The sequence below is a fragment of the Lutjanus erythropterus genome, chromosome 1, assembly GCF_056507025.1.
Source record: "Lutjanus erythropterus isolate fLutEry1 chromosome 1, fLutEry1.hap2, whole genome shotgun sequence".
Taxonomy (NCBI): Eukaryota; Metazoa; Chordata; class Actinopteri; order Lutjaniformes; family Lutjanidae; genus Lutjanus; species Lutjanus erythropterus.
The window spans coordinates 26,185,750-26,211,607 of NC_139317.1; the positions used below are offsets into that span (position 1 = coordinate 26,185,750).

General features: G+C 39.7%; 4 protein-coding genes across 4 annotated transcripts; 1 reads left to right on the top strand and 3 right to left on the bottom strand.

The window, feature by feature from the left end:
- Nucleotides 1-1,796: 1,796 nt before the first annotated feature.
- LOC146333007 (protein phosphatase 1 regulatory subunit 3E) lies at nucleotides 1,797-4,378 on the bottom strand. The gene has a single exon (XM_084724471.1). It carries the CDS (start codon nucleotides 3,554-3,556, stop codon nucleotides 2,627-2,629), a length of 930 nt encoding a protein of 309 aa, XP_084580597.1. The 5' UTR covers nucleotides 3,557-4,378; the 3' UTR covers nucleotides 1,797-2,626.
- Nucleotides 4,379-5,085: 707 nt separating this feature from the next.
- On the top strand, nucleotides 5,086-8,660 carry c1h16orf46 (chromosome 1 C16orf46 homolog). The gene is made up of 3 exons (XM_084718254.1): nucleotides 5,086-5,384; nucleotides 5,500-5,716; nucleotides 6,754-8,660. Exons 2-3 carry the CDS (start codon nucleotides 5,522-5,524, stop codon nucleotides 7,633-7,635), a joined length of 1,077 nt encoding a protein of 358 aa, XP_084574380.1. The 5' UTR covers nucleotides 5,086-5,384; nucleotides 5,500-5,521; the 3' UTR covers nucleotides 7,636-8,660.
- Nucleotides 8,661-8,844: 184 nt separating this feature from the next.
- Nucleotides 8,845-18,234, bottom strand: atmin (ATM interactor). The gene is made up of 4 exons (XM_084718253.1): nucleotides 17,627-18,234; nucleotides 14,200-14,325; nucleotides 12,887-13,086; nucleotides 8,845-12,796 (listed from the first exon to the last, which is right to left on the bottom strand). Exons 1-4 carry the CDS (start codon nucleotides 17,912-17,914, stop codon nucleotides 11,011-11,013), a joined length of 2,400 nt encoding a protein of 799 aa, XP_084574379.1. The 5' UTR covers nucleotides 17,915-18,234; the 3' UTR covers nucleotides 8,845-11,010.
- Nucleotides 18,235-19,696: 1,462 nt separating this feature from the next.
- On the bottom strand, nucleotides 19,697-25,023 carry cenpn (centromere protein N). Its single transcript, XM_084718256.1, has 10 exons — nucleotides 24,713-25,023; nucleotides 24,283-24,328; nucleotides 24,090-24,149; nucleotides 23,375-23,448; nucleotides 23,091-23,264; nucleotides 22,869-22,970; nucleotides 21,777-21,831; nucleotides 21,524-21,633; nucleotides 20,453-20,576; nucleotides 19,697-20,114 (listed from the first exon to the last, which is right to left on the bottom strand). Exons 1-10 carry the CDS (start codon nucleotides 24,881-24,883, stop codon nucleotides 19,993-19,995), a joined length of 1,038 nt encoding a protein of 345 aa, XP_084574382.1. The 5' UTR covers nucleotides 24,884-25,023; the 3' UTR covers nucleotides 19,697-19,992.
- Between the last annotated feature and the right edge of the window lie 835 nt (nucleotides 25,024-25,858).

A 25,858-nucleotide genomic window follows, 5' to 3' on the forward strand; every position in this document is an offset into this window, starting at 1 on the left:
CACACAGTAAGCTCTGCCATGGCCAGGCCTTTTTATATCCACAGTGTATTTAAATAAACAGGTGAGAGAAATGCATCTCTGTACATGACAAAACAGTGAAAGCAAATATCAACTCAGTACTGAGCTTTCTCCCAACAAAAAAACCATGTCAGATTTAGAGACAAACAGTACTGATGGATTCACAGTGGAGCTGCTCCAAAACCTAAGTGGTTACAGGAATAGTTTTTATCCACATCACAACCTGATGGCCTCATTAAATGGAGAGCTTCCCTTTGAGTCCATGATGATGTAAACAAAGGACAGAGTGGTGTTCAGATTACAGTCAGAGCACTGGAATTAAAAGCAGCCTGTCTCTTGTTTTTCTACACACTGAACTGGAGTCTCAACTTTCTACAAACACTGATAATATCAAACGAGTGAAAAAAAAAAAAGCATGACAGATATTTGTGTTGCAGTAAACTGGTTTGCCTATGACATGCAAGTTTGTTTGCCAAAAAGACTGAATACATGATCACAGATGATGTGGAGCGGGTTTGGAAGACTACCCACCAGTGAACTGATAAGAAAAACTTACAGATGTATGATTAGCTGTTGTCTGGAAAAGGCAGGCTGGTTGTATAACATCAAAAAGGCTTGTGGTACAGAAATGAAGTACTGACTACAGTTTGAAAATGTCACCTAGTCAGGTGGTTGAAACCACTTTGGTCATGTGAAGTGTGAGGAGGAGTGGCACTATTCTTGCACAGTGGTGACTGAGGAGAAAAGCCGGTTAAGCACAGTTGTCCGGGTAAGAGCTACTTTGTCTATTGCATGAAAAACAGGGTTACATTAGAAATGAATTAACATTGTGTTTGGAATCTGTAAATGTACAATAACACGTTTCTGTTTTAATTTATCTGTTAGAAAAAAATTACTGTGAAAATAACGTCTGTCTTATAACGATCAACCTGAAGAAGTGAGGAGTCCACAAGTAATCTGAGGTAAATTTGACTTTGCAAACAGCTACGAGAATTGTGTTCCTTTGGGGGATCAACAACCATGTTCAAGAGGTTAATTCAGAATATTCCTGTCATAGTGCAGTTGGAGAATGTTGAAGCCCATTCTCCATATATACAACCTTTATAATTGGATGGAATAGGCATGATGCAGTTATACAACATCATTTGGGGACATTTGTTTTCTAGAGAAAACTTTTTCAACTTTGGACTTTGGTTAGGCATCCTTAATTTTTGAATTTGGAAAAATGCTGAATCATTTTTACATTAATGCAGAAAAAATATACAATTAATGTTGAATAGTAGAGCCTGATCGATATATTGGTTGACTGATATTATCTTCTCGATACTGGCCTATCATAGCCGTAGAGGTCTAGATCAGCATCGGCATATATGTTGTCCATATATGAAAACATTTTTTTTACAGAACATAGTACTGCTTCATAGGCTTCATAGGCGTGTTTCATTTTTTTCTTAATTGTGGTTTAATAAATGCATATAATTTGCTCTATTTGTGTGATCTGTATTTATAGCTATTCATAATTATTAAAAATACCAGTCAAAGTTGACTGTTTCAGTACTCTGAAATAATTCTGATAATTAAATAATTGATAATACATATTATTATTCAACTGTAAAATATCCTGCCTCAATTACATATCTTTGTCACACTTTTGAGGGATCATTACAAACAATGTGTGTTCATGTCTACTTTCTATATTCTGTACATTATATTCCATATAAAGGAATCGGATGATAAATCAATTTATCAGTATCAGTCAGACCCTATGACCTTATGACTAACTATGGTGTCCCTAGACTGGAAGCCCACAGGGGTATGGACACTAACTACTTCTCAGTGCCTGTAGGCCTTATATTAAAATGTAAATGTAATGATGATAATGCATTTAGTCTATTCAAGCCTAATAAAGAAATACTGTACAGCATTCACATCAGAATTTCCCACATCATGGCTTTAAATAAGGCATTTATCAATGGCATGACAGTGGGAAATTATACATTGAAGTTTTCTGAATGAAACAACCTGCATATTTCTGTCTGTCATCTTAGTAACACGTGTAGGACTTTGTGTTCCCCTCCCACCCCCCCATCAGAGAGAGTATGCTACTGGGCTATAGGTTCGCTTGGTATCCATATCAGCCAAGATGCTCTCTGCTTCCCATTCAGCCAATGTTTTTTTTGCAAACGAACGTGCAAAACAAAGTAATAATTTAAACATCCTCATGCCACTACATAAATTCAAAGCATCTCCTGAAAGGAACAGTGATGCCTAAAGTCGGCATTGCCCGGCACGTTTTCCGTGGCACGTGTTTCTACATTACATAACGTGTACATGCCCTCCCAAAGGGCACCAAGCTGTACAGAGAGAGCCCTGACATCAAGGCAAATTATCTAACAGCATCCCACACCGGGCACCTATACAGCAGTCTTCAACACTCAATCTGTTACCAAATATTTGAATTATTGAGGGGATTTTTTTCAGCAGGTGTGTAGCTGACAATGGCAGAACAAAAATCATCATTAACAGACTACAGTCAGTATTAAGGTACCCGGGAATCAGTTACGCGCATTTTACGCACACAGTGTGCTACTGCTACAGGAGACAAAGCTCAGATGAAGTGAATCCATCCATTCTCCCACTCCCGCGGTGGAGACATCTTAAAACGGTGGCGTCTCACTTTGTAGTTGTTACCGTTATTATTGTCCCAGTACTCCTGCCCGCCGACACAGTATTTAATCGCAAACTGCAACGTGCCTCCGTTGTCGAGGTAGGTGGGCATGACGATCTTAAAACGGAACTTATCGGTGACACCGTCGCTGGAGCTGGGGACATATGACGCCAAACTGTCCATAAACGTTATCCAGTTGTTTAGAGAGTAGCGCAAAGAGACGCTCTTCTCGAAAGCCAGATTCAAGACGCGCACAAAGCCGGAGAGGCTGAACTCATCCGCCTCCACGGTCTCCAGCATGACTTTCACTTCTCTCACTTTCTGCTCGAACCCGGGGAGTGTGCCCGGGTTGGTGAACTGTAGCTCCATGAAGATAGACTGCGCAGGGGCTCGGGGGAACTTTGTGTCCAAATGGTTAAGGTGGAGCGGTCCTTTGGGGAGTTTTGCCAGAATGCGCTCTGGCACCTCTGGCTCGTCTGTATCATCGAAGTGCTTCACTGAGATGAGCTCCAGGCCCAGTGAGTCGGCGAACCGGACCTTTTTCTGACTTGTTGGGCTCCTGCTGCGGGAGATCTCTAACTTTGCTCTCTCTGTGGGTGTGGGCAGTGACTTGCACCTCCGCCGCAGGCTTGGGCTCTGTGGAGGCTTCAGGAAGACCTCTCTGCCCCGCGGTCTCTCGTCCACCACCGCGGGGCTCTCGATGGGCTCACAGGTGCCGTTCATCCTGTCGTAATCCTCCCCATCTTCCAGCCGCGGGTTGGCCGCTGCCAGACTCCCGAACAGCCCGGCTATGCAGCTGTAGTTCCTCGGCAGGCAGTTCTTTGGAGGCAGCATGACCACGACTGTGTGCGAAGAAGACTCCGCTTCCATAAAACGCAGCAGCAGATCCTGCACTGCAGAGCCGAGGAAGTGGTCGTGATGGCAAAGAAAGACCGGCGTGTGGAGAGATGGAGCCGTCAGGTGTCAGTGTCCCCCCTCGCTGATAGGCTAGGTGCTCCGGCTGCGTCACAAGCTGACTCTCTGCAGCTCCAGACCAATGAAACTAACTGTGGATGTGCGCCAGCAAAGTGCTAGTTTGCTCCTGGAGATCGGTCACTTTAAATGTCGGCGTGTGAAGAATACAGCGCACTCTGTCTGCTCATGGCAAGAAGAATAAAAAGAGAGCACTTTTCTCTTCGCAGCGTCTTCATGTGGTTAACATACACTCTTAGAAATAAAGGTTCCAAAAGGGTTCTTCTAGAAAGGCTAAGGTTGTATCCCGGAAACATTTGTTTTTGAAAAACACTTTTGAAGAAAGGGTTCCTGGAGGGTTTTTTTTTTGTAAGATGAAGGGTTCCATTAAGAACCCTTCTCATCCAAACAGCCCTTATGGGTTTTCAAAAGTGTTTTCTGTAATTAAACAACCACAAGTGTAAAATAGTTCAAAATCTGTCTTATATATGGTTCTTAATAGAACCATCACAAGACAAGAGGGACACAGGTGAAATCCTTTTACATATTTTTAGATATCCCTGGATAGGCTCTACATAAAAACTTGGGGAAAATAAAAGTGTTGTCAGTAGAACACCTTGTTGAATTCTAGATGAAACACTCAGAGTATAAAGAGGTTCTCTGTAGAAGCCCAGGGTGGATTCTAGAAATATAAATCTATTCTAGGAATATAAAAGTGTTCTTGGCAGAACACCATGGGTGGGTCCAGTTGAAACCCTTGGAATATAAAAGGTTTCTCAAGAGAACACCCCTGATGGGTTCTGGATGAAACCCTTGGAATATAACAGGGATAGGGGTAAAACTCCTTGAGTGGATTCTAGATGAAGCCCTTGAAATATGAAAGGGTTCTTGGTAGAACCCTGTGGGTCAGTTCTTGTTAGTACCCTTAGAAGATAGACAGAACCCCCAGAGAGGGTTCTGGGTTGAACCATTACACCATAGAAGGTTTATCTGTAACAATTCATATATGGTTCTAGGTATAAACCTTTATGTTGGGTTCTAGGTGGAACACTGAAAAGTTTCCAAGTGGGACCTTCTTTTTAAGGCTCTACCATGAAACAAAAAGGGTTCTCCTATGGGGACGAGCCAAAGAACCCGATATGGTTCTAGTTAGCACTTTTCTTTCTGAGTGTGTGGTGTTCCTTCACAGCTGTGTGGAGCAGAGTTTGTACGTGCAGAACTGAACGTTTGCAAATCAAAGTGGTTTCCTCCTTCACAAGTGATAACCTGGTTAACTTCCCCTTTTTCACATTGTGGCATCATTATAATGACCTCGACCGCCCATAAATAAACACACTAAGAAAACATTTTAAATGAATTTTGGGTCATTTTCTGTGATAAAACAGTCAGGCCTTTTCATACGCACAGATCATTTTCCATGTCACTGTACTGTATATTCTGTTGCTGTCGGGGGGGGGCGTGTTGCATAACAGAGATGTGATAATTCATCTGGAGGTAAAGCATTCAGACACGCCCATTTCCTCCACGTCACAGCTTCCCGGTGCAGCCTCTGTGTTGCTATGACGACGGCGTTGCAGCTCAGGCATTCACCACTCCTGAGCTTGTGTTTGGACCAAACTGTGTCGAGCCAAGAGAAAAACTATACACGACAAGAAGCAGCAGCTCTTTGTGAATGCTGCTCTCTGCTGTGGGGATAATGACACAGATCCATTTAAAATGCTGCAGGACTTCAGACCGCTTCTGTTCGGTGAGTGAAACAGGAAAAGTTTCTAACGTTTAAAACAAAGTATTTGTGTGACTTGACCGAAACACGGTTCATTTTTTCTGTGCTCTGTTTTATTTTGGATATGATTTTCTTCTAGAATTACTTGAGCTAACTAGATAATGGCGACTTTAGAAGAAGTGGATGACACAGCTGTGAATGGATCAGACCAGGAGCGTCCAGCACAGGAGGACCCAGCTGAGGAGCAGCCACCGGACAGGAGACATGTTGATGCCCTTCTACATATGAGTGAGGAGGACTTCATGAATGAACTGGAGCCATATGAGTATCATTGTCAGTCTGGTTGGGAAGAGGCTGTAAGTGAATGGATATCTTTTTATTGCAAACATTTTTATTGCCTGCCTTTATTCTGGTCTGGTTAATGTTACCCTTAATTAGGTTGTACCAATTCCACATGTTGATTATCTCCAAGTGTCCTCTGTCACAGTTTGAAGTTGATGGCAAAATTATTTTATATATAAAATATCTATACTTCTCATTAATTATATTCCAACCTGTTGCTATAACTTTTATACGTTTTTGTTTAGTTTTATTTTACATAATAAAAGAAATGTTGTAAAATGCCAAAAATAAATAATATACAGTGCAGAGAGAGGCAAAAACCCCAAATGGCTTATTTGAAGCCTCCACCCATGTTAGTTTATCTTATATTGATCTCTGAGCAATGATGAAAATACATGTCACTGAAAAACAAATAAAACGAACAATACATGAATAACAATACATGGCAAAAGCAGTTATTCTGTCAAAACTCAAAACTTCAAAGAAACTTATTTCAATAGATTTTGGGGTTTTGAGACCAACATTTGAAAAAGTTTTACCAACTAATAATGTGTTGTTTGGATAATTTACTTGTCCTTCTAGATAAACTTGAATCTCTGAGTTTTAGAAACCTGTCAAAAAAAAAATCATATTTCAAAAATTGTCTGCTAAACTCTGAACTGAAATGAACGTGAATGATGGTTAGTAATTTAATATTCTCAGTTGCAACCATTTAATTTCCAAAAAATTATGACCAATCAGGTTCACAGCTCACTGTCAACAGTTTTTGGGAGAAAAAAAAAATTGGGGGTTTGTTAAACTCAAAGATTTCTCTATAGAACAAGGAATTATCTCAACAAAAGATTATAGGTCAGCAAAACTTTATTTAGCTTATTTCAAAACTTTATTATCAGTGTACAAAACAGCAGTTAAATGCTTCTTTAAGCTTCTTTGGTGACATTTTATGGAAATTTTGGAGAGTTTGATTATATTAAGACCATAATTTCTTGGCACAATAGTTCTTTTTTGAAAGTTGTTTTCATATTTAACACCATGTTTCATTTTAAAACAGGTTCATGGTTGGGCCAGAGTTGCTCCACTGAGCTGCATACTTTTGAACCAGAAGAAATACAGGAAACCAAAGAATAAGGAGGCTGACAGCCAGGCCCCCTCATCTGTTGACCCGACAATCCCTACTGCAGACATCTCAGCTAGCAGTGCTGAGCACCAGTGTGAGTCTCATGTGGACCCACATAACAGCTTGAAGAAATCCACACGGTTAAATCAGCAGCACACAGGATCCTGCAGTAACACTGCTGTGGCAGCTCTGCAGATTAACTTTTCAGAATGGCCTGTCTACAGTGCAATGCATAAAACCACATCAGATCTCTCAGTGAAAGAAAAGACAGAGGAGGAAAGGACACTCAGAGAGACTCCTGTGCAGAACAGGCCCACTAAGCCTCAGAAGCACAGCCAGAGGCCCAATAATACAGTGGTTCCAATTAAAAACTTCACATTTTTACCACCAATTAAATCACCACACCTGAATCCTCAGAGAGTCAGCGGTCAGCTTGGCAGTGGTAATAAAGTTCCAGAAGGAGAAACCATGGAGGAAAACGGTTTCATGTTTAATAAGAAGAGTGGGACAAGAGGAACAAGAGTGGACCCTGTCAGTGACCCAGAGCTTCCCACTTACTCTGCAGCCCTGACCTCCAAATACCGGACATGTCAGCACAACCCCCACTTGTTCTCTGCTGTAAGTGTCTCTATCCCCAAGGGGTATCAAGTGCCCATGTCTTCCAAACCTGACACAGTGCACCGCACCAGGTACTTGGGCAAGAGCCTGACGCAGGCCCTCCACTCCTCCAGCACTGTAGCAGGTACACAGACCCGTATTCGCCCAAACAAGACCGTGTCTCTCAATCTGTATGAGGGCTGTAAAGTAAATGTTTAAGATGACTGAGGATGATGTATGCAGTTAAACTCTCAGGTTCAACCAAGTATAAACAACCTAAAATTAGCTGAATAAAAATTTTCCCCCTGCTTCTGTTGAACAAGCTAATGTACTACTCACTGTAACTTTGGCTTGAAAAATGTAAACTCAGGCTCATTTTCTCTTCAATTCTCTGAGAATTCGACTCAGTGGAAGGCACTCAGAACAACTATACAGAAATAGCCAGTCTTCCCATGGATGGTTTTGTTATTAACTTATGCAGGTCATATAGAGGCATTAGTAACAAACTGACTGTTTCATAACCAGTTAAAAACCTTTGCAGTAGCTTTAATGTACAATGATACGCGTTCAAAAAAGTCACTAATTGCAGAGGTTATTCATTTGGTTTAGTGTTCAGTCTAGCATAACATTTCAGATCATACTAACCATTACAAGAGCAGTCAAGTATACAGAGAATTTGAAACATAAACTCTGTATGTCATTTGGGCCTTTATTTCATTCTGACCAGTTCCCACAAGTGCTTTTTCAGCTGTTCTAGTTACCTAGCAACAGTGCAACTACCTCATATGAAGCACAGCAGTGTGTCTGCCTCGCACTTTCGAGTATTTAAACTTCAGCCACAAGCTACAGTTCTGTCAGATCTCAAGTGTTGCACTGTAGCGTGCAACTATATGACATATATTAACAGTTGCCAAACAACTGTATCTGTTCTGTCAAATCTTATCATCTATAACTTTGGGTTCTGGGTTATGTAATGTTCAAGGCTATCAGTGCAGCATTATGCTGAGATCCCACGTCATGTTGATCTCCAAAGGCCAGCCAATTACCGCAACTGGGAACAACTGGGATGATCTTGTTACTTGGCTTTATTATACTGCTTCTTTGTTCTTTAGTTGCTTTGTAAAATAAAACATGATATGCTTGGTGGGATTGTTCTAAAGTCAAAAGAGCTGCAGTGTTAACCTGATTAGACAAAGCTTTTGTCTAACCTGAATGTGCATATAAAATAAACTGGTTACTTATAACTGATTTGTAAAGTTTTGCCATTTCCAACACAAGCTAGAAATCAGCATGTATATATCCAGTGAGATGTAACTGCATCAAAGTGAAATGAATGTTTTTTTGTACTGTATGATTGTGGGTACATGCACTTTTTATTTTTAGCTTTTCTACCTTTGATCTATAATTAGTGACAACAAACACACCATACACTTTCCAGCAGTTTATTAAGAACATCTGTAGTGTAGCTTCAACAATTAATCAAGGCAGCCATTAACTCTACACATAGAGGCAACAGAAACTCATATTCTGCTAAAACAAATATTTTCTGCTGGGGAAAATATCTGCATGCACTCCCAGCAGAGAGAAAATAAAGCACTGTAACTGACACTTGAGACTGACAAGGCTTCTTCTACACATAATTCAATTTAAAAGTAAAACATTTCCCTGTGCCACTAAACCAGCAGGGAGCAGCTGTGCTGAATCTGAATTCAAGAACCACAAACAAGTACTAATCTCAATACAAGAAATGCTGTAATTTAATATGAGTGTCAAAATTCTTATCAACAGAGGGAAATTATGTTTAAACTGTTTGGATGTGGTGCAAAAAATAGAGCATGTTATACTTGGGCACAGTGTTATGTTCTGTACATTCTTCAGTTTTTACAAACAACTAAACTGTAACAGCTTTAACCATCCATCCATAAAAACAGTGAGATGGCAACCAAACAAATTATCTTCAATAAAATGCTGCATAGCATTATTTTCATGTGACAGAACATAAATCTTTCCATAGATACCATGAAGAACAATTAGGGACATTACAATAGTTCATGCAAACACGATGAAAATACAAATTACAGGATGATTTCACATGCAAAGCAAAGACAGAAAGGATTCTAACATTTTTTCAGTGTTTGTTCATTTTTCAAAACATATTCTAGTGTAATTCTCTTAATGTTTACAAAGCAGCAAATTGTTTGTAACAGAACTAAAGCTAATACTTGGGTTAAGGCACCAACGTAACAAAATTAAATAATAACAAAGGCCTATAGCTCCAAGTTCCTTAATAGAACGTAGTCTGCATGTGGTGCCTGTGCTTAATGAGGTAACTCATTGCAGTATAATGAAAAACATAATCAAAACATAAGTTCAGTCCCTTGGAGAAGAGAAAAAAAAATACTGTGTCTGATTGTTAAGGGTGGAATATCTGATGATTTTAACGGAAGATATTTAACAGAACTCCTTTCAGTCAAAACCAGGTGGTGAATACATACATTAACTCTATGCTAATCCTTGCTCTAATCCACTATGTGTTTCTGTACAGTAACATTACTGGATCACATCAGCACTGAGTACTTATGCTACTGTATACACTTACACCCAGCTAATGAATAAGTCAAAGACACTGACAGGCCCTAGTCTGCTTACTGACTTGAACTGACTGCTTAGCTATAGAGGCCCAGACACATAAGTGTTTACAACAACATCATACTTCACAATCACGTTTCAATGAAAGGTGTGCAACAACTGACAAGACATCAACATTTCATCTTCACTTGTGCCACATCTGTATGAGTAATGGTATGTTTCAGAGATGCGTCTTAACAGCATTGAGAAATGCCTTGTCCACTATCAAAGGCTTTATGGGAGTTTATTTTGGAAAACATAAAAGCCACTATGTTCTCACTGGTCAAGTTTTCCACTGGCTGCTAAGCATACAGGATGTAATTTAGAGTTTATAGTCTAGTCAACATCAATGGAGGCAGCCATCAGATGGGAATAGATATTTTATGCTTGTGTGCTGCTGACCAAGTAAAGGCTTCATGCGCATTTTCAAACATACGTAAACTAAACGTAGTGTTGTGTGCTATACAGCTGAGATTAAACTGTTTCCATGCAGTATATGCATATCTGAAAGCTGCCATATAGGGTAACAAAGCCTTTTCAAGACAGCCTCACACAGCTAAACATGTCATCCCTTTTAAGTGCGGATCTAACAATGAGTTGAGTCATTTTTAAACTGCTAGTTAAGACCAAACAGTGAAAACCAATCACAGTGGTTATACACTGACATATAGAAGTAAACTGGCATTTCAGACAAGACACATACAATATGTTACTTTATGTGCAAATAAATATGTAAACTGTCACAGGAGCTGATAATTCATGCCCGTTGAGCTAATAAAGTGCTGCGGAGCTGTCAGGATATATACCTGGAAAGGCTCTGGACATGATGTCTCCAGTGGAATGTTCATAGACACTTTCACAGACTTCTTACTGCTAAGACTGTGGTCCGCTGGACGACAGCGTAGACTGATTCCTCTCACGGGAGGAGGCAGACTTGAGAAACCTGTACTGCAAAGGCGTAGGACTTCAGCTGTTGGGTTTCTCAGGCTGCTGAAAGAGAGCACAGAGCTCCTCACATGTCTGGGTTTCCACGGAGCTGAAATGGGACTCCATATTCCACGCCAGGTCTGCTGACAAGAAGTCATCCATGACAGTTTGTGTTTCGTTGCTTGTAAGGAAGAGGTGTCCAAGGCCTTCTGCCTGGCTGGTCACAGTCTGCGTCTCTGTGCTGTTCAGCAGCCTTGCCTGCTCGCCCTGACTGACAGGTGTCTGAGCAGATAGAGCTGTGGCAAATGAAGGGAGATCTGTCTGTGTCTCTGTATCAGAGGATTCAGTGCTCATGGAAAAGCTTGAGTGTCGCAGGATGCTGCTCAGGGGCATGTGGCTTCCGGCGCTCAGCAAGAAATTGAGGTCAGTCTGAGTTTGAGTATCAAATAGCTCCAGGTCACTGGCTTGGGTTCGACTTGGTCCCTCGCTTTGGTCCAGTTCATCCATCAGGAGGAAGTCTGTCTGGGTTTGGATGTCCAGAGACTCGAGAGGCGTGTCGCCACCTAGTCCTCCCAGCTCACTCTCCTCGGTCTGGGTCTGGATGTGCACAGCGTTGAGAAACTCTTCAAAGTCAAAGTCAATGCCGCTGTGTTGCTCCTGCACAGAGCCCAGACCTGACCCACAGCCTGCAGAGGCCTCGCTGAGCACCTGGTGGCCTGACATGCTGTCAGACAAAATGTTTTCTAGGTCACTTAACAAGGTCATTGTTTGGGTCTGGTTGTCTGCCATGTTGTTAGAGTTGAGCTCATCTGTCTGCACCCCAAAACACATACCACCTGCTGACTTTGAGTCCTCATATATACTGCTTCCTGCCACAGTGAGGGTGTCATCTATGTCCAGAGCTGTCTGGGTGGAGACACTAAGGGAGTCACTACCAAACAGGTCAGAGCACACGACAGCCTGGTCCTGAGCCTTCTCCTCTGATTGTGGCATGGCAAAGTACGTCTGTGTCTGTCTGGTTTTGTATGGAGGCACAGATGAGGAGGAACACAGAATTTGGCTCATGCACTGGCTGTCTGTTTGAGCGCCGATAGAGGATGTAGCTTTGACCCGGGAGGAGAATGTCTGAGTTTCAACGCTGACTGGTAGGAGGACTTGTGCACTCACGCTGATGTCGGTCTGGGAGCAGGATGACACAGAGGACTCGCCCACCGTGCACAAGCCTATTCCATCCCCAACCCCGACTCCTGTGGGCATTTTTGACAAGTATGATTTGTCCGTCTGAATGGTAGTGGAGGTGCTTCTTCCCCGTTGTCCTGCCAGGTTGGTGGATGAGTCTTCTGTGCTTGTAGGATCCAGACTGACCTGCACCCCTGTGCTAATGGGCCCCAGGCTAGAGCGGGAAGTAGGCATGCTATCCTTGAAACCCAAACTCTTAGCATCAAGTTGGGGCACCACAGCTCCCGTGGCTTGCGGCAGGAGGTGAAGCGTGCTGACAGAGCCCTGGCTGTCCACTGCCAGCACCACAGATCTCAGAGCGCCGCTTTCTGTAGACGGCAGCAGGACAGGCAGGTGGGCCAGCTGCATCACAGGAACACTGACCAAAGCCATCTTGGGCTTTGGTAGGAGCAACTTCTGGAGGCCCTTACGGGGGTTTGAGTTCTGATTCACTGAGTCTGGGATGTGAACAGGAGCATCAGAAGGGAGAGCAGTTTCTGTCAGCTCTTTACTAGCAGACAAGATCTGACAGGTTGACTCATTGGTCTTAACCTTTTCAGATCCACCTAACAGTTTCTCCATCTTTCGCTTTTTTACTGGAGGAATTCTATAAAGAAAGAAAACAGTCAACATTAATTTTTAGCCAAACTTAAGCATCATTTCAGTAAAAGTCACTCTGAGCTATGCATATACATGCCTGTGTTCTGTAGGAATTTCGTGACCGGTCCTGTAGATATGTGAGAGTAGTGCAGCCCTACTAGCATAGGGGCAGCCACATGTACAACTGTAGGTCTTCCCACAGTCTTCTATGTGCCTCTTTAGGTCCCACTCTGTGCTGTAGCCATTGTTGCATTTGAAGCACTTGTGTTTCTTCTCTGCATGCATCTTCATGAAGTGCTACAATGAAACAGAGAAAGAAAGAAAACACTGCATACAACTGCTTTGAACTTAAGCTGTTTGCAGGGTTCCTAAACTTTTCCAAGGTAAAATTCAAGCACTGTTCAAGAATTTCCAAGGTGCATTTTCAAGCTTTTCAAGCAGCTTAAAGCTATGGTAAATCACATGTTTCTACATACATTCAAATGATTATTTCATTCACTTTTGAAATTAAATCAGATGTTATTGTGTTATTAACCACCAAAATTATGGTTTGTGAGGAAAACATCAAGTTTCATGTTTCGAAATGTGTCACCACTCTGTAAGTACACTTTGCATCCTACATGACCTGACTGAGCTAATATCTTACTTATTTTATTTCTTTATCTAAAAAGTGAACTATTCAGTCAGGTAGCAATTTATAATGAAAGTAATGCAATTACAATGTCAGTTTCAAGCACTTTATCCAAAAATCCAAGCACTTTTTAAACCTTTAAAACATTTCATTAAAATGCACCTTTATTACTCCCGTTTTTTATATATGGTCATACATATGCAGAGCACAGAGATACAATCGACTGCATCATTTGGTCGAAACTGGGAAATGGGGGCAGTTTTGCAGTTCCTGATGCTACAAGGGTCAGTGGAGAAATTATAATGAGTTGTGGGGGAGCATTTCTTGAATTTCTTGGGGGTTTTTTTTCCCAGACAAGTAAATTCATGGATCAGTCATGATGAGTCATACAGAAAATGCAGAATGGTCTGCAAAAGCTTTAAAGCCACTTCGTACATTACCAAGCTTTGTGTTTAATGTTGGTTTTCATTCAAAGCCACTGAAGTTCAGTCAAAAGCTCTGAAGCTTTGCAGGGGGGATTGAAGATCTAAGAGGATTTTATTAAGTACACATAAGCTAATAAATCATGCATATGTAGTTGTGACCAACAAGTAGCAGTATTTAAGTGCTACTGGGGTACAGATAAAATCAGTATTACATCAGTCCTGTAAAACTGATTTTTTTATAACATATTTAGTGCTGAATAATACATTAGGAGCTATTCGACAGAACTGAGACCTCATAATTTTACTCCATTGATTGCATGGATAGTATTACAGCTCACTGGAGAGAGGGCTTACTTGTTTAACCAGGGAGAACTGGGAGAAGGGTCTATTTGGTCCCCTGGGACACCCCTCAATGGGACAGCAGTAAAGCTTCTGAGAGCCCTTCATGTCCTTTCTGACCGTGGGATTCACCATACCATCCTGAGGGTGACAATGCCAGCAACAGACAAAGAGAGAAGACAAAGCAGAAAGATGTTTTCATTTTAGATATTTATATCATAGCTTTACTCAGCATACCTTATAGTGAGTGATGAAGGACACTGTAATCATGAACTATATCATCACAAATACAAGCAACCAAGAAAGACCTGTAGTGTTTTCAAGTCACTTAAGCAAATTTTTAAGTTAGCAGTCTAACAGGTTTATCTTGTAACTGTCACGATTTTAGCTGATAAAGAGGTTTTACTTGACCTATGACACTTTTCACAGTAACATCTGTAAAAGGCTCTAAATATCAACTCTTTTTACGTAAATTACAAAGGCCTCATTGTGACAAAACAGAAAATAGATTGTCTTTCTTTCCTTAGGTCAGTATAGGTAAATTGCCTTGTGCAAGAAACCACATTTCTCTGTGTACAGTAAGCTCTGCTTTACATAACTGAAGAAGGAATTAATGAGCCCGGCACTACACAGGATTTGACAGTTTGCTGTACCACTGCTCCTCTTTTAGTCCCGAGGCAGACTTGCTAAAGCAGCTGTCAGCATGTTGTATATTTAAAATCAATGAATAGCATACTTATCACAGAAAACAGCTACTACACTGGATGTACCCTGCTTGGTGAAAAACAGACAAAACCATCACACTCCATAACAGTCATTAATACTGCAGCCTTCCAGTGGTCAAGGTCACCTCCATTTGCTTAAACACTGGTGGGAGCAGAGCCGCTAAAGCTGACAAACACCCTGTGGCTTATCATAAGGATTTAGCATAAAGAGACATTTTGCTAACAATGAATGTTCTGGCACTTGGCTTCAGTTACATCATCTGGTTGTAGGCTTAAGTCTGAGTCATGTCAAGACATCATTTATCAGTCAGTAGCCCAAAATATGGAGCAAGTCCATATTCACTGTCTTTGCCACACCAGTGTCAGACCATAGCAATTTCTCTGCAAGACTATATGGCGATAAGTCAGAGTAAAGTCTAATCCTGCTCTTCTTTGTGCTGAGGTACGTGATATGGATAAGAAGACAGATAAAAAACCAAGCCAAAATATTCACATTAAACTTATGCAAGGAGTCTAAAGTGGGCTGTGTGAATGAGTTCAAATGAAATGCAGCAGTCATCATGACCAGTAAGAAACAGGCAGAGAGATTGACCAGCAAATACATTACTGCTGTGCAATGACACAGTAGATTTACAGCAATGTTAAAATGGACATAATTTAAATATAAAGACAAATATTATGCCTGATTTTTGCAGTCGGGCTTCATGAATAATGCAGATAAAGGATAGAGAGCTATTCCAGCATTTCGGAGATGTGTCATGACAAACAGAATATATCACTACCATTGCTCACAGAAGATAGTTTGTGACATCGTGTGATTTCTGTGTTTTTTAAAGGTTAGTTTGTATTCACCAAAGTCACACAATAACACAAACTAACTAACTGATCAAGGCAGTGGTAGACCAGCAATTCCTGTGTTCTGTGAGGGTAAAATTACTGATTTTGCCAAAGGAGTCATATTTCCCATGAAAAAAGCTGTCTGACATCAAGGTAACACAGCAAAAATATTTAAATATAAGCTTACACTTAAACTGATCAATTTTTTTTATTGGATATTTATTTCTGTGGCTTTGTGTTCAAATAATCCAAACTATCAGTTTAAAGGCACAATGCAAGTGTGTCTGCACAATGAAAAATCAAAACAAGATCTGAATCTGCTGTTACTCTCAAAGTCACTGACAGCTGTTTTAATATGAGGATTAACAATGAACAACTACTAAATATAAAAACCAGGGCGGGATTCTCCACATGTAGCCCTCAGGCCACTGGCAGCCTATGGAAGCATTTTGTGCAGACCCTGGACCTGAGATGAAATGCATGCATTACCCTATATTTTAATCATCTGAGGTCAACAGCAATTCATTTCACTACATTTAATGTATTTCTCTACTTCAGCATCTAACTGCATCCCCCTAACATGCTTCTGTAAGGTTATTCATAAGGCAACTAGTGTTACCTTGCATGTGTCACAGGAATTATGTTCTGTCATCAGTTCTAGTGCTGTTAGCTAAAGTTCCCCAAATGTCAGTATTTTATGTTTTGGCAATGAGACTCAGCAATCAACTACTTTCCTCGTGCATTTTCATACAACTCGGACAAATCTGACCGATTCTGCCTTTAATGTGGAAGTGAGATGGCAAAGCCACCACAGAAAATGGTTGAGGAATAAGTAGGTTTCAACTCTTGCTTGACTAGATCTCAGGCTCAGGAGCCAGATGAAGTGATCTGCCTTATGCGTAAACGTGCTACACGTTTTCTTAGCTTGTAAAGGTTTCTTTACACCAGCAATGTTTAGGCAGACCTACATTAAATTATGATTGACTGAATAACAGACTAAAGCTTTTTATCTCAAATGTAAATGGCAGAACCACTGACTGGGCCTTTAAAAACTCTCTTCTAGCTGAGCCACATAGACTACTTCTAAGAGCTAATTCAAATTCTCACATTCACCTATGTCAAACAAAGAGCTTAGTCTATTGCAGGACAAAAGGCAGCCTTTCCCAGCAAAGAACTTCATTCATGGAGGGGAAACAGTGAATTACTGCCTCCCACAAAACAGCCCAGTCCAGTGAGGACATAAGAACCAGGGTCAAAAGTAACTCAGAACTAGACCTTGGTCCAGATGCGTTCACTATCTGCACTTTGCTGACTGTTAAGTATTGGAAGTACATTGTATATTAGACTAAGACAATCAATAGAGGTATTGTGGTCAAGACCTTTACCATAACGACACAAAGATAATAAGATTTCTCTCTTTACATGCTAACAGCCAAAATGAAATCGTCTCAAAATTCTTGCCAGCATCTACAAACAATCCACTATGCGAAATCTAAGGGTGTAGCTACATGTGTATCGAAACATACAGTAAGCAGCAGTCGTCACGTGCAGTCCAGATCACTAATTGATGACATATGTGTAAATGTTAGTGTTGCTAGCTCGCTAACGCCAAACTTAACCGTTACTAGCTAAACAAATCGTACGAAGCTTCACTCACATAACAGCTAGCCAAGTGAACTTTTAGCTCATTAATGTGGCGCTAACGTCGTCGAAGCATCACTACTATCACTATGTGTTGGCTAAAACGAAGTTGTTGTGGATGACTTGCGTTTTCCAGTTTTATGACAGTGTTTTCGGGAGCCCGAGTTAGCCAAGTTAGCATTGCAGTTACGTACATCCCCGCACTGTGTGAGCATTGACCGTAGTGTGAAGGCGTTTACCTTTATCCTGTGTGACTTTACGAGATGCATGTTTAATGCAGGTGTGTTGGGGAGGATCTTGCCACATCCCTCCACGGTGCAGAGGATGTTCGTCCTGACTTCTTTGGTCAGCTCCGTGATGGTGGGTTTTATTATTTCCCGTGACTGCGACAGAGACTCTCCGTGACATTTCGGACTGTCTGTAGTAGCGTTGTCTCTGTTATTCACTCTGCCCGTTGCAGAGGCAGCCATGTTTCTGTGTTGACAGTCCATCCTGTGTTTGGCAGCAGGCAGCCCCACCAGCAGCATAGAATGAAATGTGGCATAACGTCCCTCAGCTTTGCCTGAAAGGCTGCCTCGACACCTTCCACCCAAGAGGACGTTTGGGACGCTTTACGCTACATCACATCCGGTATATCATATACTACTTCCGTTTCACAAAATAAGGTTTAACATGATATTTCACGTGGCTTATTTTCTTGTATCCCTGTGTCTGGATAGGGGGTAGTTTGTTTTTAAATATCTGTACCATACCATTAGTCTTTTATTTGGCTGGAAAAGTGCAAAAGGGTTGTCAAATGTACCAGTCTACCAACAGGTTCAATCCAGCCCACGAGATGACTTTGCAAAAAGTAACAAAAAAAAATTGCAGAGCGGTCATTAATTACAGAGCAAAATAATAAAGAAAATATACATATATTGTTGGTAAAATCAATACAAAACTATCCATAGTATTTGTATTTTAAAACAATATTGGTGGCACTCTGTTGCTAAGCCACTGACAAAACTTTTTATTTGTAAATGGGTTGTAAGGCAGAGGATATCTTAACTTTCTTTCTCATTAGTTTCCACTTTAGTTGTTGTGTGGTGATTTGCTACACAGGGGTGGAAATGTATGTCAAGTACTATACTGTTGTTGAGTTCCAAAATATGTAAAAACGTTGTGCATTTATAGATCCGCTGGGATCTGTAATGCACATATAATGACAGTACGCTGAATGTGGAAAAACTTAATAATTAATTGTTAATTAATTGTGAATATTTTCAGAAAAAAAGGAAAAAATGCAAATGTTTATAGGTTATTATGCAATGGTTTTACTGGTGCAGCCCACTTGAGATTACAATGGGCTATATGAAGCCTATGAACTCATGAGTTTGACATCCCTGATTTAGAAGCTTGACATTTCTTCCTCTCAGTTTTTTGTCAAAAACAATAGTGTTTCAACTCACACTGACGAATTTATTGTGCAAACTATACAAAGGATATTGTGGGTTACAGCTGGGTTCTAGCTCTTACAGGAGTGTTCTTAGTAGACCTTCAGCAAAACATTGGCCTCAATGATATTATTCATGATAATAAGCTTATCACAGATATGTTGTTATGGCTTTATGTGTCTTCTTTTAAGTAAGAAGAAATTGCAGTTTAGAAATACTGGATGTGATTTTGAAGCAGTGATGACTTTACATAGCTTGTCCACCATGAACTGTCTCACCCAATACATTTCTTCTTCTCGATTATTACATAGCTAAACTCAAAGGCTCCTTATATAAATGTTTAGGTATGAATTAAAAACCTGCTTTGTTTTCAATGTGATTGGCATCACAGGTCTACAGGATAAGCTGTAAAGATGCAATAGTGGGTGGGAGGGTTGGACTTTCGGACTACACAGACTGTTATTTGGAAGACACCCACAAGATTTGTCTAACTCGGACTGCTGAAACCTCATATCAGCTTCGGCTGGAATAGTTCATTTTAACAGAGAACAACGACTGTGGATTTTGTACCATGTCTCTTACAGTATAGTTGTGTTCGGAAGTGGTCTTTTCACTGCCACTATGGACAGGAGAAGCCAATAACTATGGAGTTAGTATGGTTTGAAGAAAAAAACAGAACATATCCATAGTTTGTGCACAGACAGGAGAAACTATAACTGTAAATACCAACTTGTGAGGAGCTTATGAAGTTCACTTATGGCAAACTTTTCACAAGCCATTTTCCCACACCTTTTTGTGAGATTATAACTGATGAAGAATACTGAAAAAATGGAAGGACAACTAGCTTTAGAAGACATGAGTTACAAACTTCAGGAATATTAGAAATCCTGCTTTTATATCAAATTGGAAATATACAACTATTTGACAGCAGTAACATTCAGCCACTCAAACACCAGTAAAACATAATAAAATGACAATTATCTATTGCAAACTACTGACATATTTACAACTTGAAACACATAAAAATGAATATATGAGATGAAAAATAATAGTACAATAACTGTGTGTGAAATCCGGGGAGCCATGACTCCTCAAGAGCCACGTTAACAAGGTGATCAATCAAAGCAAAAGCAAATCATGGGTAGTCCTTTAAATCAAGGGTCTAACACATTTCAGTTCAATGTTTGGCGCATCTGCGAGGAGGGACCAGGGCCATTGTCTGTGATGACAAAATAATTCCTTCCTTTTAGGGGAATAGATGAGAGCAGAGGTGTGACAGGGGTGGAGGCAATTCCTATAAGATGTAAAAAATACATTAAATTAGTGAACTGTAATCACAATTTTTTACAAAACTGTTGAAACCACAATTTCATAAACAAGTCTGGAAGAGAGGTGTAAAAAATATCTCAATGCACTGACCATGGCATGTTCATGATAGATAGTCAAAGAATAACAGGGGGGATATTTCCTTTAGAGTGTGTACATGTGCCCTCTTGTGGTCATTTATAAAAGTGTCAGTAGTGTACAACATTCAACATTGTTTACTGTTTTACTGAGTTATAATGTTAATATTATTTCCTTCTTTAAGCACAGTGATTTCTTTAATGGCCGTGGCTAACAGATTCTTGGTACCTGAAGATGCACAGTGTCTGAATGACTCCAGGAGGTTGCTGCTTGCAAATTTGACAACACATCTGAAGGGCTCCTGCCTCTCTGTCATGGTCTTGTTGGTGTGGTCTCTGAATTTTGTCTCCAGCTGAGGAGAAGTGAACACAACATATATTTCAGATGAACACAGCACAGTGATACTTAACTTGTCTATCTTTGAACCAATGAATTGACAATGATATTCAGCTACTAGTATTTAAAACAGAGTGGTGAAAAACAACAATGTACTGTACATTAACTCAAATATTGTACTTAAGGACAATTTTAAGGGACAGGTACTTAACCTGACCATTGAATGTTATGCTACTTAATACTTCCAACCTATTAAATTAATTAGAAAGTTTTAGTTACTTTCAGATGAAGATTTGATACATACAACAAGCTTTAACAATACAACACATATTTAAAAAATAAATGAGTGGTTTCCAACCCTTTGGCTTTTGATGCCTGACAAAAAGCAGTGTGTAGTGCTTCATTTCAGATGTCTATGGGTTGTTAAAAGCTCCACCAAATAGATTTTTCTCTCTGAGCTTCTTGCATGATTTAATTTCAATTAATGCTCAAATGATCTGATATTTCACCAAAATTCAAAGAGTTGAGAAAGTCCAACAACTGAAAACAGATTTGTTTTCTTGTTTTTCTTCCATTAATCATGTCATGACCCATCAGATTTACATGATGACCCTTTGGTAGGGCCCAACCCCTAGACTGGGAACCACTGGACTTAACTGGCTAATGTGTATAAAGTATATCTGTATCTGTGTATAAAGTGGTTCAAACAAGCTCCACCTCCAGCAACTACAAGAGTAAGACACTGCTTACACACCGATACAGAAGTATACTCTAATAGTGTCAGAGGGACCAAACCAGTGCTTTCACTTCAATACTATAAGTATATCTTTTACTTAAGTTGGATTTTTCAAACAGGACTTTTACTTGTAATATAATATTCTACATTGCTGTATTGGTACTTTTACTGAAGTAAAGGATCTGAATATTTCTTCCATCACTGAACACCAGCATGTATCCGGGTACCTTATAAACTGCAGACTGTAGTTGAGGTAACATCCCATCACCAAAGGCCTCACAGGCCATCTGAAGTCTGTTTGCGCCACACTCCGCTTGTTCTCTTTCTACGTGTGGGTCTGCAAACACAAAACCAAATTAATAAAATTCCAACACAATGTTGTACCACACATACACAATGAGGCCAAATACACGAAGCTAAACAACCAATCATCACAACCAATACAAGATACTGAAGAATCAAAAGATCTGATAAACATACTTGAGACAGGTTGGTTCTTTTCTGAAAGAGGGCTGGGAAACTTATTGGGAAAAACCTAGAAACAAAAAACAAAATTAAAATCCAGAACATAAATCAGTTCAATCTTTTGTAAATATAAATAACTATCTTCCACAGTTATGCTCACCATAAACAATAAGTTAACATCTAACTAAAAGTGACACAAACTGTGACTTGGTGCAGTCAAAGCTATTTTCTTTATGTTATTAGGACATACCAAGTGATGGTTCTGTAATGACATGACAATTCTGGCAATATCCACCAGACAGACAGACAATGAGTAAGGTTAGAGAAAATATCCACTTTATTATCCAAATCAATCATAACGTTCTGCAACACATTTAATGTTTACAAGAGATATGCTACAAAACCTATGGCTGAATTAACCTTCAATTACAAACCAAAAAAAAGATCACCAAAAAAGTGTGTGAGGCTTTTCAGTTCATTGTTAGGATTGTATTTTGTGTTATCAATATTAATCATAGGGACAAATCATGTGGAAACCCACCATGACCTCAACCATTTGTCTGTTGTACTGTTGTGAAGCCATGAGTTTGGCATTATGGATGTTGCCATCTTGGGTTTTTTTTGTTGTTTTTTTTTTTGGAGAAGTGATCATATTTGGATGAGCATGTGGAGCTGGTGAGGATATGCATTAGAAAAATGCAGGTTTAACTGAACTTCTGTATTGGGTTCACTTTTCAGACCCAGAAGCTCTGTCCACTATTTATACTGTCTACTGAATAAATCAAGTTTCCACTCCCCTACAGAAAGGTTAAGTGTATTTGAAGTGCATACAGGGTAACCATGGAAATTTACTTCTTTCTTCAACAGGTGGTCATCAAGGTCAATAAAATAATTTTATTTAGAAATCAGAAACTTTGCGGTACAGGACGGATAAGTTTAAAGAGAGACAACTATAAATGCTGCATTGCTAGTCAGTAATATTTAATTGGGGGGAGACAGGGCATACAAAATTTGATATATTTTGTGTAGTAAAACACTAAGGTTACCTGGAAATGTGACATGTGAAGATACAGTCTTGTTATGTTGTAATCACAACAGGTGGCTTACCTGTTGATATTGTCTCATCAGCAGGTCCCGAAGGGCAGCAAGTTTCCGTCCACTGAGGTTAGCATCCTTGATAACTTGATATCTGGTGGACAGAATCAGGGCCTGAAAAAGTACATCACTCACTTAGAGGGGAATGAAAGGACAGAAAAAAAACTTACAGCTGCCAGGAAACTGTGCAAACATCACCAAGGAATAAAATTTAAAAAAGAAATCATTCCTCACTTGTGACAACAGTGGCTTTTGCTGTGAAGTCATGTTGGTAATAAAGACATATGGGGTCTGAAGATAGTGAACAACATATGTTGGTTTCAGGTGGTTTGGCCGAGAGAAGCTGTCTCCCCATGCGATCCGAATCCACACAGCTTCATCTGTGTGCTTCTTTATTTTGATAGACACCTTGAAGGAAATATCATTAAATGATGAAATGAAATGAAATGTCTTTAAATGATGAAGCTATATAATAAGTAAGATTTTGTAAATTATGTGAGGAGGAATATCTGGCTTACAGGTCTCACAAGCTCGCTGAGATGAGATTTAAACTGTTCCTTGAACTGTGTCAGCTCAACGGAGTGAGCATCATCTGGGGAAACAGAGAAAATGATAAACATACATTAAAAAGGGACACGACTGATATCCATTTCATCTAAATCCGGAATTCACTGGAACAAGCAGATAAAGAATGTGTGTGACACTACCATACCATATGCAAAAAATGTTTACCTTCCTCTACAACTGTGACACATATGATGACCCAGACTTTACACATCAACCACAAATAAAACTCTGATATGTTGACAATGTGTACAAAAAAAAATCAGAACGAAGTACTCCCTTGACTACAACTCTCCAGATGTAAGAAAACATGTTTATTTGGTGTAGAATCCAAAAATGCAACATAATTAATAGTTGTTTTTTTCAGTGAAAATAAAAAGTGTGATGTAAAAATGATTCAAACTATAATCAGAATTACTTTAATCACCAAGTACAGGTGTACAAGTAATTTGCCTCAATCACACTGCAGTGTCTTTCACAATAACTGCAACTGCGCAGCCCAGGTTAGAAGCATGTATAAGGGATATGAACAATCAGGTTTCACATATTCCATGTAAACGTCTTATCCTGAATAAGATCAAAACCAGTATAAAATACCAGTGTGCATGTAAATGTACTCAACAAAAGGCTGCAGACTATCTGCCCTTTGTGGCACAAGTTTTAACATACCTTCAGGGTCCATGAGCTGGAAGGCATACCACATCCCCTGGTTTGGATTGTCAATGATATCTGAAAGACAGCGAAACCAAAGCGACACAAGAAGCATTATTAGATTGGTGACATGGTATGAATTAATGTGAGCTAGGTTGCCTTGGGGATATTCAGGTCCAAATGATTTCACACATAACGCCACTTGACTTACATGTCATCTCAAGTTCTGTGATGTGTTTTACTGTCAACCCATTTTCCTGTAAAGAAAACAAGTGAGGTTAAAAGATAGATCACACCAACAGTAACCAAAACCAAACTGAGTCCTTATTTTACCTCCAAACCTTTATTCATATTCAAATAACAAACTGAAAACAGAAATCAACAGGTTAAGAAAAGATATTCTTTAACTTTTTTGACAAACTGTATATACATGACTGCCAAAATTAAATTTCACTTTTGAGAATAAAAGTGCTGATAAGTAACACTTAGCTAACGTGGTACGGTTGTGCACGTACATTTTAATGCCTACTTTACCAGACATCCTGACAAAAAACGTGTCGTTAGGACTGTGAGTAAACCAAAGTTTTTACCCTATAAATGTACAACACAGCAGCTTATATTTCAGAAGAAGTGCCACATACCTCGCATATTGCTAAGAGTTTTTCCGTTAACGCCCACTTCGGTAGTGTGAAATCCATGGAGCGCTGCTGAGCGCCGGTCAAACGGCCCCACTTCTCCAGCGTTGTTCTGAGCAGTTGGGCCGGTATTCGTCTTATGAGTCGCTGCAGCAAGCGCTTCGTAGATTCATCCATTTCTCCTCAGATACTTATTCGATATCTAACTTAGCTGTTACACTGCAGATAGTTTTTAGCTTTATTTTTAACTGCTGGCTCCGCTCAATTTGCACAGCTACATTAGTGTTCCAAACAAACCGCCGACAACAGAGCGCACGAATCAACCAATCAGGTGCTGACAGAAAATCTTACGCGCCGCCTTTAGCGCCCTCTAGTGTGGTGGAGTTGTAGTACTACAACTGCTGCCTCTGCTGATACTTCGACCCACATAGATAATACCGACTATTAATAACTACACAGCGGTGGTGAAATGTAACTAAATACATTTAATTAACACACTTCTTATTGTACTTTTTTCACTTCACAACATTATCTGTCAGCTTTCGTTAAGACTTTAATAAGACGTTCATATACAAAATATTTGAAGAGTATATAAAGTATGATAATATTATAAGTACAGCTGAGCGGATTGGTCGATTAATCAGAAAAAATAAGACAAAAATTAATTGGCAATTAGGTTAACTGTTCTTTGAATTATTTTAATATTATTTTATTTTTAATAAATCTGAGGATTGGAGTGCTGGTTGGACAAAGCGAGCATTGTGAAATGGCTCTTGGGCTCTGGATAAATGTAAAGGCATTTCTCCCTATTTTTACAAATGTTGTACAAACCAAACAATCAGCCGATTCCTAGAGAAAATAATTAGAAGATTCTTCCATAATAAAACTAATTGTTAAGTGTTAAATTGTTAGCTTGCGGTGCTATACAAAATAGTTCTAACTAAGCTCTACTTCAACCAACTACAATGGTAAAATCCTGCTTTTACATTTATGTTTAAGTAATAAAACTAATCTAGTGATTTAATATAACATGGCAGTGACAGGGGACATTTTTCTCCATTGACTTCTTTTACTTTTGATACTTTATGTATATTTTCCTGATTACTTAAGTAATATTTTCAATGCAGGGCTTTTTACCTTAAAAAAAAGAGT

Bases quoted from the DNA above. Each gene is read 5' to 3' on its own strand.
- c1h16orf46 (XM_084718254.1), top strand. From the start codon at position 5,522: ATGGCGACTTTAGAAGAAGTGGATGACACAGCTGTGAATGGATCAGAC. The intron at 5,717-6,753 runs GTAAGTGAATGG...ATTTTAAAACAG, and splicing joins AGTCTGGTTGGGAAGAGGCT to GTTCATGGTTGGGCCAGAGT.
- atmin (XM_084718253.1), bottom strand. From the start codon at position 17,914: ATGCTGCTGGTGGGGCTGCCTGCTGCCAAACACAGGATGGACTGTCAA. The intron at 13,087-14,199 runs GTAAGCCCTCTC...GTTTCATTGTAG, and splicing joins AGTTCTCCCTGGTTAAACAA to CACTTCATGAAGATGCATGC. The intron at 12,797-12,886 runs GCATGTATATGC...CTTTCTTTATAG, and splicing joins GAAATTCCTACAGAACACAG to AATTCCTCCAGTAAAAAAGC.
- cenpn (XM_084718256.1), bottom strand. From the start codon at position 24,883: ATGGATGAATCTACGAAGCGCTTGCTGCAGCGACTCATAAGACGAATA. The intron at 24,150-24,282 runs GTAAGTCAAGTG...GCTGTCTTTCAG, and splicing joins CACAGAACTTGAGATGACAT to ATATCATTGACAATCCAAAC. The intron at 21,634-21,776 runs GTATGTTTATCA...TTGTGTTTGCAG, and splicing joins AAAGAACCAACCTGTCTCAA to ACCCACACGTAGAAAGAGAA.
- LOC146333007 (XM_084724471.1), bottom strand. From the start codon at position 3,556: ATGGAAGCGGAGTCTTCTTCGCACACAGTCGTGGTCATGCTGCCTCCA.